This window comes from Orcinus orca, chromosome 6 (assembly GCF_937001465.1).
Source record: "Orcinus orca chromosome 6, mOrcOrc1.1, whole genome shotgun sequence".
NCBI classification, from domain to species: Eukaryota; Metazoa; Chordata; class Mammalia; order Artiodactyla; family Delphinidae; genus Orcinus; species Orcinus orca.
In genome coordinates, this window is record NC_064564.1 from 14,776,691 (window position 1) to 14,793,328 (window position 16,638).

The following is a 16,638-nucleotide window of genomic DNA, read 5'->3' on the forward strand; positions in this document are numbered from 1 at the left end:
GCTTCTAATATGATTTTACCGTAAGTTGCAATTCCTCATTTGATAACTTATTTTAAGTATTTAAAGTATAGAGGATTTTCTTATAGCCAAAACATTAATGAAAGAAAATGCTACTAAAATGAGTCAAACAGAAAAAACTTGGCCTGTTTCCTTATAGGTCATTCAGCAGTGGTCAGAGGCTGAAGAGAGACAAATCCAACTGAGTTTTGAGCAGGAGCTAAAAAGAGAAGGAGCTTGGAGGGTCTGTCCTGAAGCTCATCTGCCATTGGGAACCTTGACAACCCAGACCCCTAACTGCACACCCTGTTCCCAGGCACTGAGACATTGGTTAAAAACTCAGCTGATCATCAGTCAGCCTCTGGATCCTCCCACTCCGGTGCTAGTCTTCAAAAGAAGTAAATTGTTATACATACGAAGTGAATTAGAGGAACAGATGTAGGAAATGAGAGAAATGCAAATATTATTTTTAAAGTTCTGTTCTCCCTGTGTTAAACTGTTCTTTTGATACTACTTTTTTTCCCCTCTGGCTTCAACCTTTCTTTTGTTTTTTTGTTTTTAATTGAAGTATAGTTGATTTACAATGTTGTGTGGCTTCAACCTTTCTAGCACTGACAGTCCGGAACGGAGGAAACGTGTTGGTCCCCTGCTACCCTTCTGGAGTGATCTATGACCTTCTGGAATGCCTGTATCAGTACATTGACTCTGCCGGCCTCTCCAGCATTCCTTTCTACTTCATCTCCCCAGTGGCTAACAGTTCACTCGAGTTTTCCCAGATTTTTGCCGAGTGGTATGTCTCTGTTCTTCCTGTGATTCAGTACATTCAAGCAGTAAGAAAAGAAAACTGTTCTTAATTTTAATTTAAAAAGAAATAGAAGTAATCCTATATTTTTCTCATATTACTATGAAACCTTCATTTTGTTGTTTTTCCCTGTGATGTGAAGATTATATTAATGAAAGCCAGATCTGTGATATTGCCAGGGTTTAGAGGAATTGTTATTAAGAAGGGAAGGAGGGAAGGTGGGAGAGCGAAGACATAGCTTAGCCAGCACTTTGAAAATCAGTAACAAAACTATTATACACTTACCTTCTCACATGCTACCCTCTATCTATTACAAAAGCTAAAAGCTAAAAAAAGTTCAAAGCCCAAGCTCATGTTGTCTAAAATTTATAATACCAAATCTGATAGGAAAAACTAGCTTATTTTTTCATTTCGATAGTATATTTGGCAAAATCAAGTTTTACTACAACAGGAAATTGTTTGATCAAATCCTAGGATGGGTAAATTATTGAACACTATGAAGTGGGTGAACCTTTTTAGGATTATTTAGATGGATATTTGAATCCAACTCGCCTGGCCAAAAAAAGTCAGGGGTAGGAAGAAATAGAGCAACTTAACTTTTACAGTGGATCCAGTAGTGCCTTAGGATGGGACTGTGACATACATATATATAGGGTGTGCTTAATCCCGTTTAGTGGTGTGATAGCCTAATAGACACAGTATTCTTCTACGAAGCTTCTACTTTAAGAGGAATTTTTGGGCTTCCCTAGTGGCGCAGTGGTTGAAAGTCCGCCTGCCGATGCAGGGGACATGGGTTCGTGCCCCGGTCCAGGAAGATCCCACATGCTGCAGAGTGGCTGGGCCCATGAGCCATGGCCGCTGGGCCTGCGCGTCCGGAGCCCGTGCTCCGCAATGGGAGAGGCCACAACAGTGAGAGGCCCGCGTACCACAAAAAAAAAAAAAAGTAATTTGTACATCGTTCTGTACAACATACGTCATTTGTACAACATATCCCAGCATTATGGTGTGCACCCTCCCCTCCCCACCTTTTTAAATACAGTTTTTTTCTCTCTATTTTAGTTGTGGTGAAGGTCCTTTTTTTCTGTTTTTAGATCCAGGCAGTTTTCTCCATCCCATGTGCATATTATTCATGTTTGTCCATAGGACTTTTCGTTGTTATTTATATTTGACTTATCGTTAGTGACTAATAATAAAAATTCACTTTTATTGGTAGCCATTGAATTTTATCCTTTGCTTAGAGTTTTTTCTCCCCCAACACAGGAAGATAATCTTGAATAAGTGGTAGTCCACCCTAAGGATGACTTGCACATTTAATCAGCATGTTCTGAATTTCTTCATCCAGATCCTCAGTTAAAAATATTGAAAACTACAAGCTCCTGGGCAAGCCCTTGTGGGCCCCTGTGGATGGTGTCCTAGCCGGGTGTGTGCCCTTCAAGTCCACTCTTGACCCATTACATGCTTTTCTTATTGTCAAAATGTCTGATTGGGTAGAATTCAGGACTGCTAAAATAAGAGTAGGTTGTTTTTGAGTTTTTATTTTTTGATATTTGTTTTTAATATGTGTGTAATACATGTTTACTATAGAAAAAGATAACAAGTTAACAGAGAACAGTAAAAAAAAACTGAACCCGTGATCCCACTGTCCAGAAATAATATCACTGTTAGAATCTGATGTATTTCTTCTTTCTATATAGGGATCGTGCTGCATATTTAATTGTGAATCCTGCCTTTAAATTTTTTAATACTAGATTAGAGCATTATAAAATCTTTGAGACCATAATTATTGCTTGACTGCATTATTGCATCATTAATCATCATTTATATGTAGTGTAATTTACTTAACTATTGTCTGAAGGGGTGGACAGGCTTTTCCCAATTTTTTTCCTTTTAGTGATAAATTTTCAATTAATATCATTCTGTGTATATATGACTACATCTTTTGCTTTGGGTTAGTTACTGAAAATAAGATTACTGGAACAAAGGGTATAAATAGCTTTTAATGTTCATTATACAAATCTAAACTGCTTTCCAGAAAAATTTTTATGTCATCTGTAAATTGTTCCTTTTTTACCCATTTACTTATCAGAGGTGTTGTACTTTTATCTATTTATTTGAACTCTATATATGTATTAAAGATCCTAACACTTTGTTATATCTGCAGACATTGTTTCCCATTGTGATACTTTTTTTCAATTTCGTCTTTGATTTTGTTTTTTGAATAATAACTTGTTACTTTAGTGAATAATTTTAGGCACAGAAAAGTTGCGGAGATAATACAGAAACTCCCATATACCTTCCACTCCGTTTCCCCACAATGTTAACATCTTACATGGCCATGCGTTCTGTACCAAAACTAAGAAATTAACATGAGCACTCTATTATTAACTGAACTCCAGTCTTTATTCAAATTGCACCAGTTTTTTCACTAATGCTTGTTTCCTATTCCAGGATCCAACCCAGGGTACCACATTGCATTTAGCTCTTTGATTTTTTTGACAGAAGTATTTTAGTTTTACAGCTTTATGTATTGATGCTAAGTGATATAGCATATTATCCTTTGCAACAATCGAAATTAAACTTTTAAGCTAAGAACTTTTGTCTCTCCTCCTGAGTTTGAAATACAGTACTGTTGTCTGTTTAGATATTATTAATAAGCAACCCTTCAAAAGTATCTTGTTCCCATATGTACAACTTCTTCCAAAAAGGATATAAAGTAATGTTTTTGAAATCGAGTTAAACTAAAGAAGGAAAAATTAGATAATTGTATTAATGAAGTTCAGACAAAATCCAAGCCCCAGAGTTCTGAATTATGCTGCCAAAAGTAACATCTATTAGAATTGTTGAAATGCTTTAGTTCTATTTTGATAGAATTCTTAGAAGCAGGCTTTAACAAACATAATCACTACATATATTTTTTCCAACTTTTAAAAATGTCAGAGCTACAGAACATCCACGTACTTTGATTTAACAATTGTTAACCTTTTGCCACATTTGCTTTTCCAGAAATCTCCATATTTTAAATGTCATACCTGGCTAGGGAAAAACACAGACTACCTAAAACATTCACGGTGTCTAGATTAAGATAGAGTTACTGGAGAGATTTATTATTCTCCAGTTTGAGTTACCAATTCTGCTATTAATGAAATGGTGCATGTATAAAATAGAAAAGCTATGTCTCAAAAAAAAAAAAAAGTGTATCACTTTCTCCTCAAAATTGATCACAACTAGGGAATTCCTTGGCGGTCCAGTGATTAGGGCTCTGTGCTTCCACTGCAGCGGGCACAGGTTCGATCCCTGGTTGGGGAACTCAGATCCTGCAAGCTGCGAGGTACAGCCAAAAAAAAAAAAAAAAAAAAAAAAAAAATTTTTTTTTTTTTTTTTTTTGATCACAACTAAATACAATACGGTATCTTAGATTAGATCCTGGAACAGAAAAAGAACATTAGTGGAAAAATTGGTGAAAGCTGAGTAAAGTCTACAGTTTAGTTAACTGTAAAGTACTAATGTTTATTTCTTAGTTTAACAAACATAGTGGGATAACCAGCTAAAAGGTACATGGGAACTCTGTACTGTCTTTGCAACTTTTCTGTAAATCTAAAAGTACTTCAAAATAAGAAGCTTATTTTTAAAGAAAAAAATGTATTGAGGAATTTCAAAGGTTAAAACTGTGCTCACAAGTGACTTATGTCCTGATTACGCTATAAATGCTGGTGTTTTATTCACAGTGAGATACACTGACAGGAAAATTTCAAATAAACTTCGGTATTAAGTATTTGCGCTGCTACCACTAGGTGGCGACAGATGCCACTGTACGCCCTTGCCTAACCTGCTGATCTGTTTTTCCTCCTCAAAAGGCTTTGTCACAACAAACAGACTAAGGTGTATCTCCCAGAACCGCCTTTTCCTCATGCAGAGGTAAGAAAATGGAATCACTGGGTCCGAGCAAGAACAAAATGTAGATAAATAGATATGGGTGGATATAGCAGGTCATTAGCTTTTAAAAATCTGAAGGTAGTTTGATATAGCCCTTTGTTTCCCTTGTAAGATGGCAGTGAAGTACTCTGACTCAAGATTCGTTACTTTCTCTTCTTCTTAACACATTATATTACCAGTATGTTATTCAGTTAATAGCCTACCTCTGTTTCATTGACCGAGTGAGGAATTTTATTCTACTTTTTTGCATAAATGATTTACTTATTGCCAAAGTCTTCTTTTTGTTTGGTTATGTCTGTCATTGGTATAAATTTTTAATGATGAAAATAAGAACATTGCAGTTTAGAAAACAGAAAAATTCCCCCTTCCTCACAGAACGAGTGAGTGATTTTATGTGGCTGTGTGTGCCCAATTTTGTTTCTACTGCTTTTTTTTTCACCCAGTGCTGGGTGTATCATGGACATTTATCTGTGCACCTCACTGTTATTATTGCTACCTAATATTCCGTAGCATATCATGTGAACATACTATAGTGTACTTAACCATTCCCTTCCTATTGGACAATAGCGTTACTCCCAGTTTTTTGTTATGTTTTTTGAAAAGGATGTGTAAATTGGTATAACCACTTTAGGAAACTGACAGTAAAGTTGAACCTAGGACTGTGACATCCTCTGTGCTTCAGCTGTTTCGTTCCCAAAGTCTGTACTGAACAGAAATGTAGGTGTGTCACCCAGAGATCTGCACAGAAATCTTCATAGCCCTCTTGGTAATAGTGCTGAAATGCACCCAAATGTCCATCAACGGGTGAATGAATTTTGTGGTATATTCACACCTTACATCAAAGAGGATGAAGGGACTCCGATTATATGCAACAATATAGATAAATTTCACAAACATAATGTTAGTGAATGAAGCCAGATATAAAAGAGTAGATATGGTGTGATTTTATTTATATAAAAGTTCAAACACACAGAAAACTCATCTGTGATATTAAAAGCCAGGAGAATGGTTATCCTGGAGGTAGCAGTGGGGGCAGGAAGGGGACAAAGGGGGATTTCTGAGGAGCTGGTAATGCTGTTTATTGATGTGCATATGGGAACGTGGAAGTTTTCAGTTTGTAAAAATTCCATCAAGTTAGGGATGTCTGTGCAGGTACTTATGCATAGGGATTTTGTTGACTTATTTGCTATGCAGTTAACTATTCGGCTCAAGAAAATTGCAGCAGCTGTCCTGCTGATTATTTTAAATCTGACTACTGTTTTCCTACTCCAAAGGACAGGTCTCTCATGAACCAGAATGTCAAGTGGAAGGTTTTGAGGAAGTTATTTGCAGTCCTCATACTCTCTTACAGCAGCCAAGATTTTTGCAAGCTCTGTCATTACTACAGTGAAATTCAGGCTAGATATCTCGTGTCAGAAAATTAAGTGTAGCAAAACATTAAGTGTAGCAAAACACTGAAAGTCTATTTGCCTCTTCCCTAATAACAATTAGCCTTTCTTCAGAACGTGTTCTCTAAGGGTGTTACCGTGTTCTTACCCACAAGTATGTCATGGATGACCTTTGTCCCATTTACAGTTAAGAATGTGAAAAGACCATAGGTGCATGATCAGGGTTCCTGAAATGCACTTGTCAATATTAGGGCGTGCTGGAGTTGATAATCGGTATTATGTGACCAGTGCCCATGAGAAAATACAGTTCTGCCCTTAGTACTGATTTAAAAAATTGCTTCACAGAATTCCTACCCTACAGCTTCATTGCCTATACAGTTTGGACCTTAAATCAGCACAAAGGTAATTCTGGATGGTCAAAAAGGTAGTAAGTCCGCTGGAAAAGTAGATCTGATTGGCAAAAAAAAAAAATCTCAGTTTGCCTTAAAAAGTGACTTAATTTATGTGCAAAGACCTGCTGCTCTTCTTAGAATCCCATTCATCTCCTTGACATCTGTGGATACAGTAGAACTAGTCCTTTAGTCAGCCATTCACCTGTTTAACTGGGGCAAGTAATGATTTTGCCCAGGTGGGTTATACAAAGAATGTCAGTTTTATTTGTATATAACTTGGAAGGGAAGTGGGAATGCAGTGATGGTTGCATCTTTACTATTCATATCCCATCCAAGCATGTGACACCTAATTAAGATCTCCAGGGTAGTCTTGCTAATGAAAGCAGTCTCTCTGAATTAAAGATTAAAACTTCAAGATGAAGAGAGTCAGCTTCCATTTGTGGGCGGCCCCATTCTGGCCATATCCTCACCGTTGGGGTGACTACAGTGGGCTTGGAGTTGTTGGCTGGGCTCCCTTCGTAGGCGTTATGCGTGGCTACAGGATTGAGCTGGGTCACAGACCAATTCTTTACCCATTAGACAGCATCTCAGGGCACTACTAGTTGATATTTAGGGTCTCTGAAGTATGGGTGTTTGCCATCTTTTTGTTGCTAGAGTGGGGCAGTGGGGGCAGGGCTGAGGCAGCAGGAAGAACTTCTGAGCAGTGCCACAGGATGCCATCTGTGGTTGTAACTGTATATGGCGTTGCCTTGGGTCGGGCCTGGCGTTAGGAGAGTAGTTCCCAGTGTTGTGCTAGAAGGAAGACCTTTTTGGTTCAAAACATTCACTTTTGAGACAGGTTTGAGACTGTGTGTGGCCTGCTTCTTACTATAGCTCTCTGTCGCGAGGACATCACATCTCCCGCATTGCTGAAAGCCAGTTTGTTCTTGTGTTTATTAAGTCCCCTGCCCCTCGCCACAGTAACTTAGCACAGCTGTACCGTCTCAAGAGGCAGTCCTGTGCTGGTAAACAGTTTTTCCTGTGTGAAGTGTTTATTGTTGACAGAGCTCGGTGATGCACAGAGTTTGAGAAACTTGTACTTCAAACAGTAACTAATATTGGGGACTTTGGGGCCTGGAGCTTGGAGTGTCAGGAAGCTGTAAAGGAAGGGTTAGACAGAATCAGGCCATAACACCTGAAAAGAAGTTTCCATTAAGTTTGGTGATTTTACCGAAAGGTCCCATCTTTTGAGAAGGTCACACTGTAGGTAAAAAATGTGGATCTTTGGCTAATATTAATAGCGTTATCTTGTATTTTTAATTTGTTCACTCTCCCATGCTGTGGTTCTTTCTTCCTGGGTAGGCTAACATCTCTTCATGTGCTTTTGGTACGTATTCTAGCTCATTCAGACCAACAAGCTGAAGCACTACCCCAGCATCCACGGAGACTTCAGCAACGACTTCAGACAGCCGTGTGTGGTTTTCACTGGACACCCTTCCCTCCGATTCGGGGACGTGGTCCATTTCATGGAGCTCTGGGGAAAATCTAGTCTCAACACTGTCATATTCACAGGTAAATAAACCAACAAAACAAAACCCTGCCCTTCCCACTGTGACCATCCCTGCATAACCTGGTAGGATGTACCTACCAGGTAAAGACACTGGGAAGAATTTGACAGTAAGTTATAAGGTATAAATATGATCCCTATTCTGTTGTAAATACCAAAGGATAAAGCAACTGGAAGGGAAAGGGTAAGAACAAAGCAAAATGTCCTGTTAGATCACTGTGCACTGGACAGAGCTTTCATATCTGTTTTTGTAGATTTTCACCGAGACAGATTTCTGGTCTAGAACTACTTTGGATAGGATTTTGTAAGCTGTTCAAGAACGGCAGGAATTCTAATAATCATTCTAATAATCAGTCTTGCTTTACTTGCTTTAGGACTTACTTACGGAGGTGGATCTCTCTCCTTTGGTTATAGTTTACTCTGGCTTGCCGTTTTTCTTGTGGAGACCAACCCCTCAGAATAAAACTAATCCTTAAATGAGGGCAAGTTAGGGGTTTGACTTAATCACTATCTTATTTTATCAATTCACGGTCTTCAGACAGCCTTAGAATTTGAAAATCTCAGGGCAATGAAGTAAAAACACCTTGATCTGAAATCTGGTCCGAGTTACTGTAACCTCAGCCGGGTTACTCACCGCTCTGAGCCTCACTTTCGTCTGTAAAATGGGGTTGTTGGTCGCTCATCCTCAGGCAGCTCTGTGCATTTATGAAATGTTATAAGAAAGCACTCCTTATAGTGCCTGGCACAAGAGCCCGTTGAGAAAGTACCAGTAGCCTTCTTAGAGTTCTCTAATTACCTTTAAGACGTGAGCCATGGAGGAGAGTCTAGTTATGCCCAAAGCTTTGGGGTCAGGGATGCTTGGGCCCTTCCCTGTGCTCAGCCTGTTGTGAGGACCAACCAGAGGCCACCAGGAACGCACCAGTAATGGAACAAAGTTGGGGTACTGACTCCTTGCAGTGAGGGGGTACCGCCATGGGGAGGCAGGAGGCATCACCAGGCACGTTCAGAAGAACTTACAGGCCATGGCTTAGGTGATTTTGGAGGTGGGTTCCTTGTCCTGGCTTGGGTACCATCAGGAAGCAGTAGTTCTCTGGCTGGGTATCTTAGTGATTCTTGTCTAGAAGGTGAGAAGAATGGAGCCAGGAGAGGGCAGTGTTTGCTTGTTTGGTGGTTCAGACATGCTGTGGTCTTACGTTCAGGCATGATTAGGAAGGGTCTTATTTTTGTCTTGATCCGTCGTGGTCACTGCGTGGCCTTTTCTCACGTCAGCGTCATATGAGGTGGTTTATGTCCAGTAAGCGGGTGCCACCGTGGCCTGGCCGTGAGTGCCGGGGGCGCTCAGAAGAGCAGCCGTCGGGCGCTGCTGTTCTCCCTCGCAGACCCCCTTTCAGCCACAGGCAGAGGAAGTCAGGCCCTAAGACGTTGATTCACGCTACCCAGAGCCTCACCATTGCCAAGTTCTGCTAAGCAGGAAGTCATCCAGAGAACGCTGTCTGTAGTAGGACTGAGGGGGTCTCTCCTGTTCTTTCTGAGGAGATGTTGGCTCTGATGTGACAGTGGGTACAGTATTAGAGAGACACAGAAGAGGCGTGGCTATACTCCAAACGTCCCTCCAGCCAGCTAAGAAGAAAGCAAGGGCTACGTGATTGTCCGTGGCATTCATTACCAGACATTCATCTGGGTAAGGAGTATACATTTAAACTGGTGTGTTCACTTCCAGAGCACAAGTTGTGTCGTTGACAATGTCTGCGAGGTTTGGGGCCACCTTATCTGGTTGTATTATGACTGTGGGAGTTGTAGCTCACACAGTATCCGTACAGAGAGAGGCGCTTATCCCCCAGGTAGCCGTGCTGGCCTCATTTGGGTGGTCTCTGGGTTCTTCCTGGGTAGACAGGATCCACTGCAGGGGAGGTCATTTAAAAAATCTGGAAGTTCTGTGAGTTGCCCTGAGGTCACCGAGTAAGTTCCTGGGAGCTGTGTGTGGAAAGCTGGGGCCGTAGGAAGTGGCGTCCTCGCAGGGCACAGACTGTGTCAGGAACCTGCGTGTCGTTTTTCACACCAGGAATGAGCCACTGCTTTTGGCCCGAGGTGGGCAGCTTCCTCCTGCGGAGCAAACAATCCCCGCCAGGCTGGCCGTGGTGAGCGGCTCTGCAGAGAACAAACCAGCCAGCGTGGCAAGGACAGTTCCCAGGCGCTGCACTGGCTCTGCTGATGGGGCATCGCAGCCTCAGCACAAGCATTTTGTTGACATGGGGTCAGGATCCTTCTTTTTCTTCTTCTGCGTGCATCCTGTCAAGTAGGAGGCACATGGTCTGTCTCCTACCTGGGGGTGACCTTTGAGCACTCTGTTCGAGTGGCTTGTGCCGGATTTCTCCACTGTGAAGTCACCGCTCTGTGTCAATCAGTATCTTGTGGGGGACACTTCGAGCCTATGTACTTATCCTGGTCTTCCCCATGTGTTTATCTAATTTTTTTTAGCATCTATTGATTCTGGTCCAAATAAATTATTACTGTGATGGTTGCCAAATGATGAAGTTTTTTTTTCAATTTCATCACTTCTTTTACATTTATTAGTTGGCATTTTGTTGTAAAGAAGAGCTTTCCTTTCTCACCCATTTACTTATTTATCCCCTCATTTGTCTCATCTCTCTCTCCATCTGTGTTGAAAACCTGGCGCTCACGCCGTCCCTCCAATTCCATATCCATCCTGCAGCGTTCAGTCCAGCCTCCCCCTCTCCTTATTTGTAAATCACTCCTCTCTCCCGTGATGGGGAATCTGGCTCCTGTAACCTTCAGTGCCTTTCCTGTCATGCTGCCCGTCTGCTGGGCCTCAACCATGCCAGCTGCTTCCTCACTGGGCCGTTCCTCTGTTGCCTGCATTTAAAATTTTCTTTCTTGTGCTCCCCTTAGAACCCGACTTCACATACCTGGAAGCACTGGCTCCCTACCAGCCCTTGGCCATGAAATGCATATACTGCCCCATTGATACGAGACTGAATTTCATCCAAGTGTCAAAGCTGCTCAAAGAAGTGCAGGTAATGGGGAAATTGTGCTGGCGGCTCCCGCGGTCCTGGCATCTCTGTGCGGATTATGTCTGCGGTGTGAGGGCCAGGATGGCGAGCTGCACTGCTTGTCTTCCTCACCCGTTCTCGGTCTGTGGAGTGCTCAGCCCGGTACCCTCCAGACTCCAAACCGGTGGGCTTTACACCCTGAAAGAAGTTTCTCCTCTAAAGAAATCAAAAGTGGGAGGAAAAGAAAGTGTAAACAGTGTCTCATTTTTGATGAGGACCATTTGTGTCCAGTTAAAAGCAAACTACCCCCTCCCACCACCAAAAAAAATCATTCTAGAAACATACTCGTCAAGCTGAAAGACAGCTGAACTGAAACATGTATTGGGCCCTTGTTGCACACGTGGGTTAGTACCACAGTGTTATGCTTTTGTTAGCGGATTGTTTTGGTTTGGTGGTTGTCGCTTTTTTGTTTGTTTGTTTCATTTTGCATTTTCTGCCTTAGAGAAAGGGAGGGAGTAGTTGGGGTAAAGCATAGGCGAAAGGAGCACTGTTGGCCCAGAAGGAGAACGGAGAGGAAAAACTCACCGCCCTGGGTCACTTATCATTCGGGTGGCCCGTGTTTCGGGGTTGGAGGGGTGGTGGCAGTTGGTGAGGAAAACAGCTCAGAACAGGCGAGAGGAAGGGTTCTGATGTCCCATCACCTCGGTGTGCCCGGGACCTTACGTGAGCGCTGGGGTGCCCTGGACCCTAGTCGCTGAGTGAGGTGTGGTTGGCTCCCTACATTTCTCGGCCTGAGCTGGGAGATCACTTTCCTCCTCTTCACAGAACCCCTGACCTCAGGAAGAGAGGCACTAACAGGAAACTCTAAGGAAGGGTAGCAGGAAACAGAGAAAGCTGGAGGCCTCCGGAGCGCAGGGGTAACAGCTGATGGTGACCCCGAGCTTGCTGGGCCTTTCTCTAGACATGGTTGGAGCAGTTAAGCCACTTCCGATTTCCATGAGCGATCTGATACACCACTGTGTGCCTGTCAACTTGCTGGAAGAAACAGTTAAGAGCCTGTTGTTTTCACTCCTGAGTAATGTCACCCTCTGTCCCTGAACCACGGCAGACTCCGCAGCCCCTCGGTGGTGTGTGAATAAGGGAAACAGGAGGCCGCCTGGTCTCCACTGCAGGGGAGGAGAACCTGGGGAGAGTCCTCAGGCAGTGACTGTGGAGTCGACTGGCTTTGAGACAGTTATAAGATGCTAACCAGGCAGGAAGGAGGGTGAAAGGCAGTCTGAAGAGGAGGAGAGGTGTCAGTCCTAAAGGACAAGTGTGGTTTGAAACGCAACCCGTCAGGTCTGTTGGAAGCCTTGTTCTTCCGGGAACTGGAGGCTCGGTCCAGACTCTTCAGTAAACGCAGTGACAATGCCTTGACTCTCTGGGTGCCACGTTCGGTTGGCAGTTGGGTGGTCTTTGGCCAAAGTAAACATTGACTTACTAATTGGTTTTCTCTCAAGATAATAAAAAGAGACATCTGTTAAAAAATAAAAAAATTCTATCTGATTCAGTGTGTCCTACACAACTGAGGATAAGGCCTCACCATTGCGCACTGCGTAGTACCAGTAGACCTGCAGATCCAGACCAGAAATCCAAACTAGCACAAAAAGTCACAGTTCTTGCTAATCAGCCAGTAGTGGTACCAAGTCGATGATGGGAAGTGACGAGAAGACTGCCCTCAAGGGGCTCAGAGGTCATTTGAGGGTAGACCCATGGCTGTCACCATCAAAGTGACTTAAATATAATGAAAAAATAAATGCAAACCAAGACAGTAAATCCCTTGCTCATCAACATGGCCGGCAGATCAGGGCTTTTCCCTGAAATTTTTGTTCTTCTTTCCCCCCACTCTCTGGTTACTTGGGTTTGACAGGATGAGAATTCGAAACGGCCAAATGGTGAGCCTGAGCACTGCAAAGGGAGGCTTAGCTCAGGACGCGGCCCCTCCTGCCTCACAGCCTCCTCTTGTTTCCTCCTTCTTCTGCCCCCACCTGCCCCTGTCACGCTGGTTCCTCAGCCCCTCCACGTGGTCTGTCCTGAGCAGTACACCCAGCCGCCCCCAGCGCAGTCCCACCGGATAGACCTGATGATTGACTGCCAGCCACCCGCCATGTCCTATCGGCGCGCCGAGGTCCTCGCCCTGCCCTTCAAGCGTCGGTATGAGAAGATAGAAATCATGCCAGAGGTGAGCTGTGCTGCTTCCCAGGGTCACAACCGGGTTTTCCACTTGAGTCTGCGGAAGACCGTCCCAGCAGTGGCTTTCTTTGGGGTTTGTATTACACATGGATGAACCAAAGCACATCGACCCTTAAGCAAGTAACTGGGAAGAGAGGTGGGATTTTCAGAACCTCCTCATTTTTCCAGTAATGAAGTAACAGCTGTCAACATCAGGCCTGCTGGAGCACTGCTTATATTAAAGTTTAATGTGTGTGGGAGGCCAGGGCGCAGGCCATAGCGTGGAGAACAGGTAAGCCATTGTCAGCTCTGTCCCTAACCACCTGAGGGTGTGGGTTTCCTCGTCCCTCCTGGACCCCATTTATGAGTGAGGGCCAAGTTTCACCAAGTTCAGAGATAGATGGAGGAGATGAGAGTAACCAAAAAGTAAGGAATGTAAACTTTGATTACTATTTGCATGCATTTTAGTATAACTTAAAGATTTTATCCTACTGAAGTCTAATATTTTTTAGTTCTATGATATCTGAGCTTGTTTTAATAGGGAAAAAAGGTAAAAAGCATGTCGTGCATGTGGGACAGCTGAGGTGGGTTGCACCTGAGTGACAGGTGTGGAGAGGGGCAGTGGGAAGCGTGTGGCCCAGCTGCCGCAGTGACGGTGTGCCGAGCTCTGAGGACGCTGCTTTTGGCTTGCTGTTGCCGTCGGAGACGCTTGAACATGTTTTTAGCAAACAGGAAAAAGAAGTAGGAAAACTTAAAAGCAGTGTCCCCCGATTCTCTCTGGAGCTCAGAAGAGTAGCCAGATCTTGGACTTTGAAGGCTAAGGCCCTGAATGTTGCTCATTTCCAAGACCCTAACAAAGGCTGGTGGTGGAACAAGGCCAGGTGCCATCAATGGGGACCCAGTATCCAGTACATTCAGTCCTTTCCACAGTTAACCTGAGTTGTTCTTTTTTAAATTAAGAGCAATAGACAGGGGCTTCCCTGGTGGCACAGTGGTTAAGAATCTGCCTGCCAATGCAGGGGACATGGGTTTGAGCCCTGGTCCAGGAAGATCCCACATGCCACGGAGCAGCTAAGCCCATGGGCCACAACTACTGAGCCTGCGCTCTAGAGCCCACAAGCCACAACTACTGAAGCCCACACGCCTAGAGCCCATGCTCTACAACAAGAGAAGCCACCACAATGAGAAGCCCGCACACCGCAACAAAGAGTAGCCCCCACTCGCTGCAACTAGAGAAAGCCCACGCACAGCAACGAAGACCCAGTGCAGCCAACAATAAATAAATAAATTTATTTTTTAAAAAATAGAGCAATAGACAAAGGAGATCCAAACAGATTTCCGTAACTAATTTAGAGAAAATTGATTCAGGAAGATAAAACTAGCAAGACTTGTTTGCTAGATAAAACTAGCAAGTGGTCGTGTTTTTCACTAAGACACATAGAAGTAGATGATCATTCACATTTCAAATCCATTTTCATTTCACTCTTGGTTCCTGGGGAGGGAGCCGTCACAGCACATGTCCCCTCAGCAAACAGCATGTGGCCAGATTGAGGGGGCAGAAGAGCTGCCTGTGAGCCCAGGCTGGAGAGATGAAGTGGGGAAAGTTATAAAGGTGATTTTTTAAAAATTTTTTTTATTGCTTATTGGTAAGCAGTAAACCGGTGGAGAGATATGTATGGTTCCTCAGGTTGACTGCTTTGAGTGTCATTGGGATGATTGTGGTCTGCCAGTTCTTTAAAAGGAAAATAGCCATTTTTCGTTGGAGCTTGTGAGAGCAGCTGCTCACACCCTGGTATCTCAGCTCAGCAGCTGACTTGCATTTCTCTCTGATAACAGCTCCTTCACAAGAGAGGTGGCCAGGGCTACCTGTGTCAGGAGTTTCCTCACGACCTTAGTACACCTGACAGTGAGCAGGGAACTGGCCTCTCCTCTGCTCTTCCCTTTGAGGCCACGTCCTACTGAGACCCAAGAGAATGAAGAAAGTTCTTTCAGCTCTGAATTCCAGGTTATCTTTTCTCCATATTTCATTGGCCCAGCCCTTTGGCTTCCCCATTTAATTGTAATGCAAATAATATGTTTATTGAGGTGTCACTATGGGCCAGGATCTGTACTCAGCACTTCCCATGGACTGTCTCACCCATCTTATGAGATGGGTACACTTACTCAATTAGACCTGGTCTTTTCCATCCCTGAGGAAACCTAGGTGATCACCAGTATGTGCCCTTTGTGCCCCAAAGGTCATTCCTAACATATGTCACAGATTTTGTCCTGTAAGTGAGAGTAGAGCCCCCAGTTGATCTGTGCCGCTGCGGCGATGGGGCACCCAGCCCACGGCCTTCCTGTGGGGATCGCAGTGCGGGGCTCCGTGTAATCCATCACCAGCCGCAGCAGCAGCACTGGGGACTCGTTAAAAGTGCAGGTTCTCCAGCCCCACCTCAGACCTGCTGAATCGACACTCCAGGGTGAGGCCCAGCAGTCTGGGTTTCAGCCAGCCCTCCCCGGGAGCCAATGCTTGCTAAAATTTGAGGACCGCTGGTGTAAGAGACCTACCTCTTTTATGCCTTCTGACACTGAGCCAGAGAAGGAAGGGATTGGCTTTGGGGAGTGCACAGCACGCTCTTCTATCTTTCGTGAAGCTCCTCCCTCAAGTCCAGTGGGAGTAGACCAGCAGCCTTGACCCTGAGACCTGCCCCACGCCCACCTGTTTGTCACTGCTGGTCTCTGGGGGGTCACCTCCGTCTTCCTGCAGGTCGGCCAGGGCTCTTTTTGACCAGCTGTCCTCCTGAAGCCTCCTGCTAGAACATTGAAATAATTGTTCTTTGCTTTAGACTTCCAGTTGCCTAACCCATCAGGTTAATATTGCCTGTGTTGGAATTTTTTCTTTCGTTTTAGTAGTTTGGCGTTTATGATGGATTTTTTTTTCTTTTTTTTTTTTTGATTGGGAGGGAGAGATGAAAGCAAGTTCCCCTCCAAAAAGGGGCCAAGTTTTTGTCTTGTGGTTTGTAGCAAAGAAGTGGCACTAACCATCCCCACTTCTAGTTATTTTGGTTGTTTAATATGTTTTTATGATTGTGCTTTTCATTTCCTCTGCATTTTGCTCATCTCAAAGTGAAAGGCTGTGACCCAGTGTCTTTGCGTTATTTTTGTCTGGTATTTACCTTCTGGCCAAGGTCTGTCTTACAGTGGCTGGGCTTGAAGGCTTAGGGTTAGATTACAGTACTCTAAGCCAGCAGTCCTCAAACTTTCTGGTCTCAAGACTTCTTAAAAATTAGAACCCCAGAGAGCTTTTGTGTATGTGGGTTATATCTATTGATATTTGCTATAATAGAAGTTAAAACTAAGACATTTAAAAAATATT

At 43.7% G+C, this 16,638-nt stretch overlaps 1 protein-coding gene across 2 annotated transcripts in view; it reads left to right on the top strand.

Moving 5' to 3' along the window:
* Nucleotides 1-16,638, top strand: part of INTS9 (integrator complex subunit 9) — a 111,902-nt gene that overhangs the window by 81,361 nt on the left and 13,903 nt on the right. For both annotated transcript variants that reach the window (XM_033429841.2, XM_004270711.3), the window contains exons 10-14: nucleotides 607-787; nucleotides 4,654-4,714; nucleotides 7,892-8,063; nucleotides 10,969-11,093; nucleotides 13,123-13,290. In XM_033429841.2, the coding sequence (XP_033285732.1) occupies nucleotides 607-787; nucleotides 4,654-4,714; nucleotides 7,892-8,063; nucleotides 10,969-11,093; nucleotides 13,123-13,290 (707 nt within the window). The remainder of the gene's footprint in view (nucleotides 1-606; nucleotides 788-4,653; nucleotides 4,715-7,891; nucleotides 8,064-10,968; nucleotides 11,094-13,122; nucleotides 13,291-16,638) is intronic.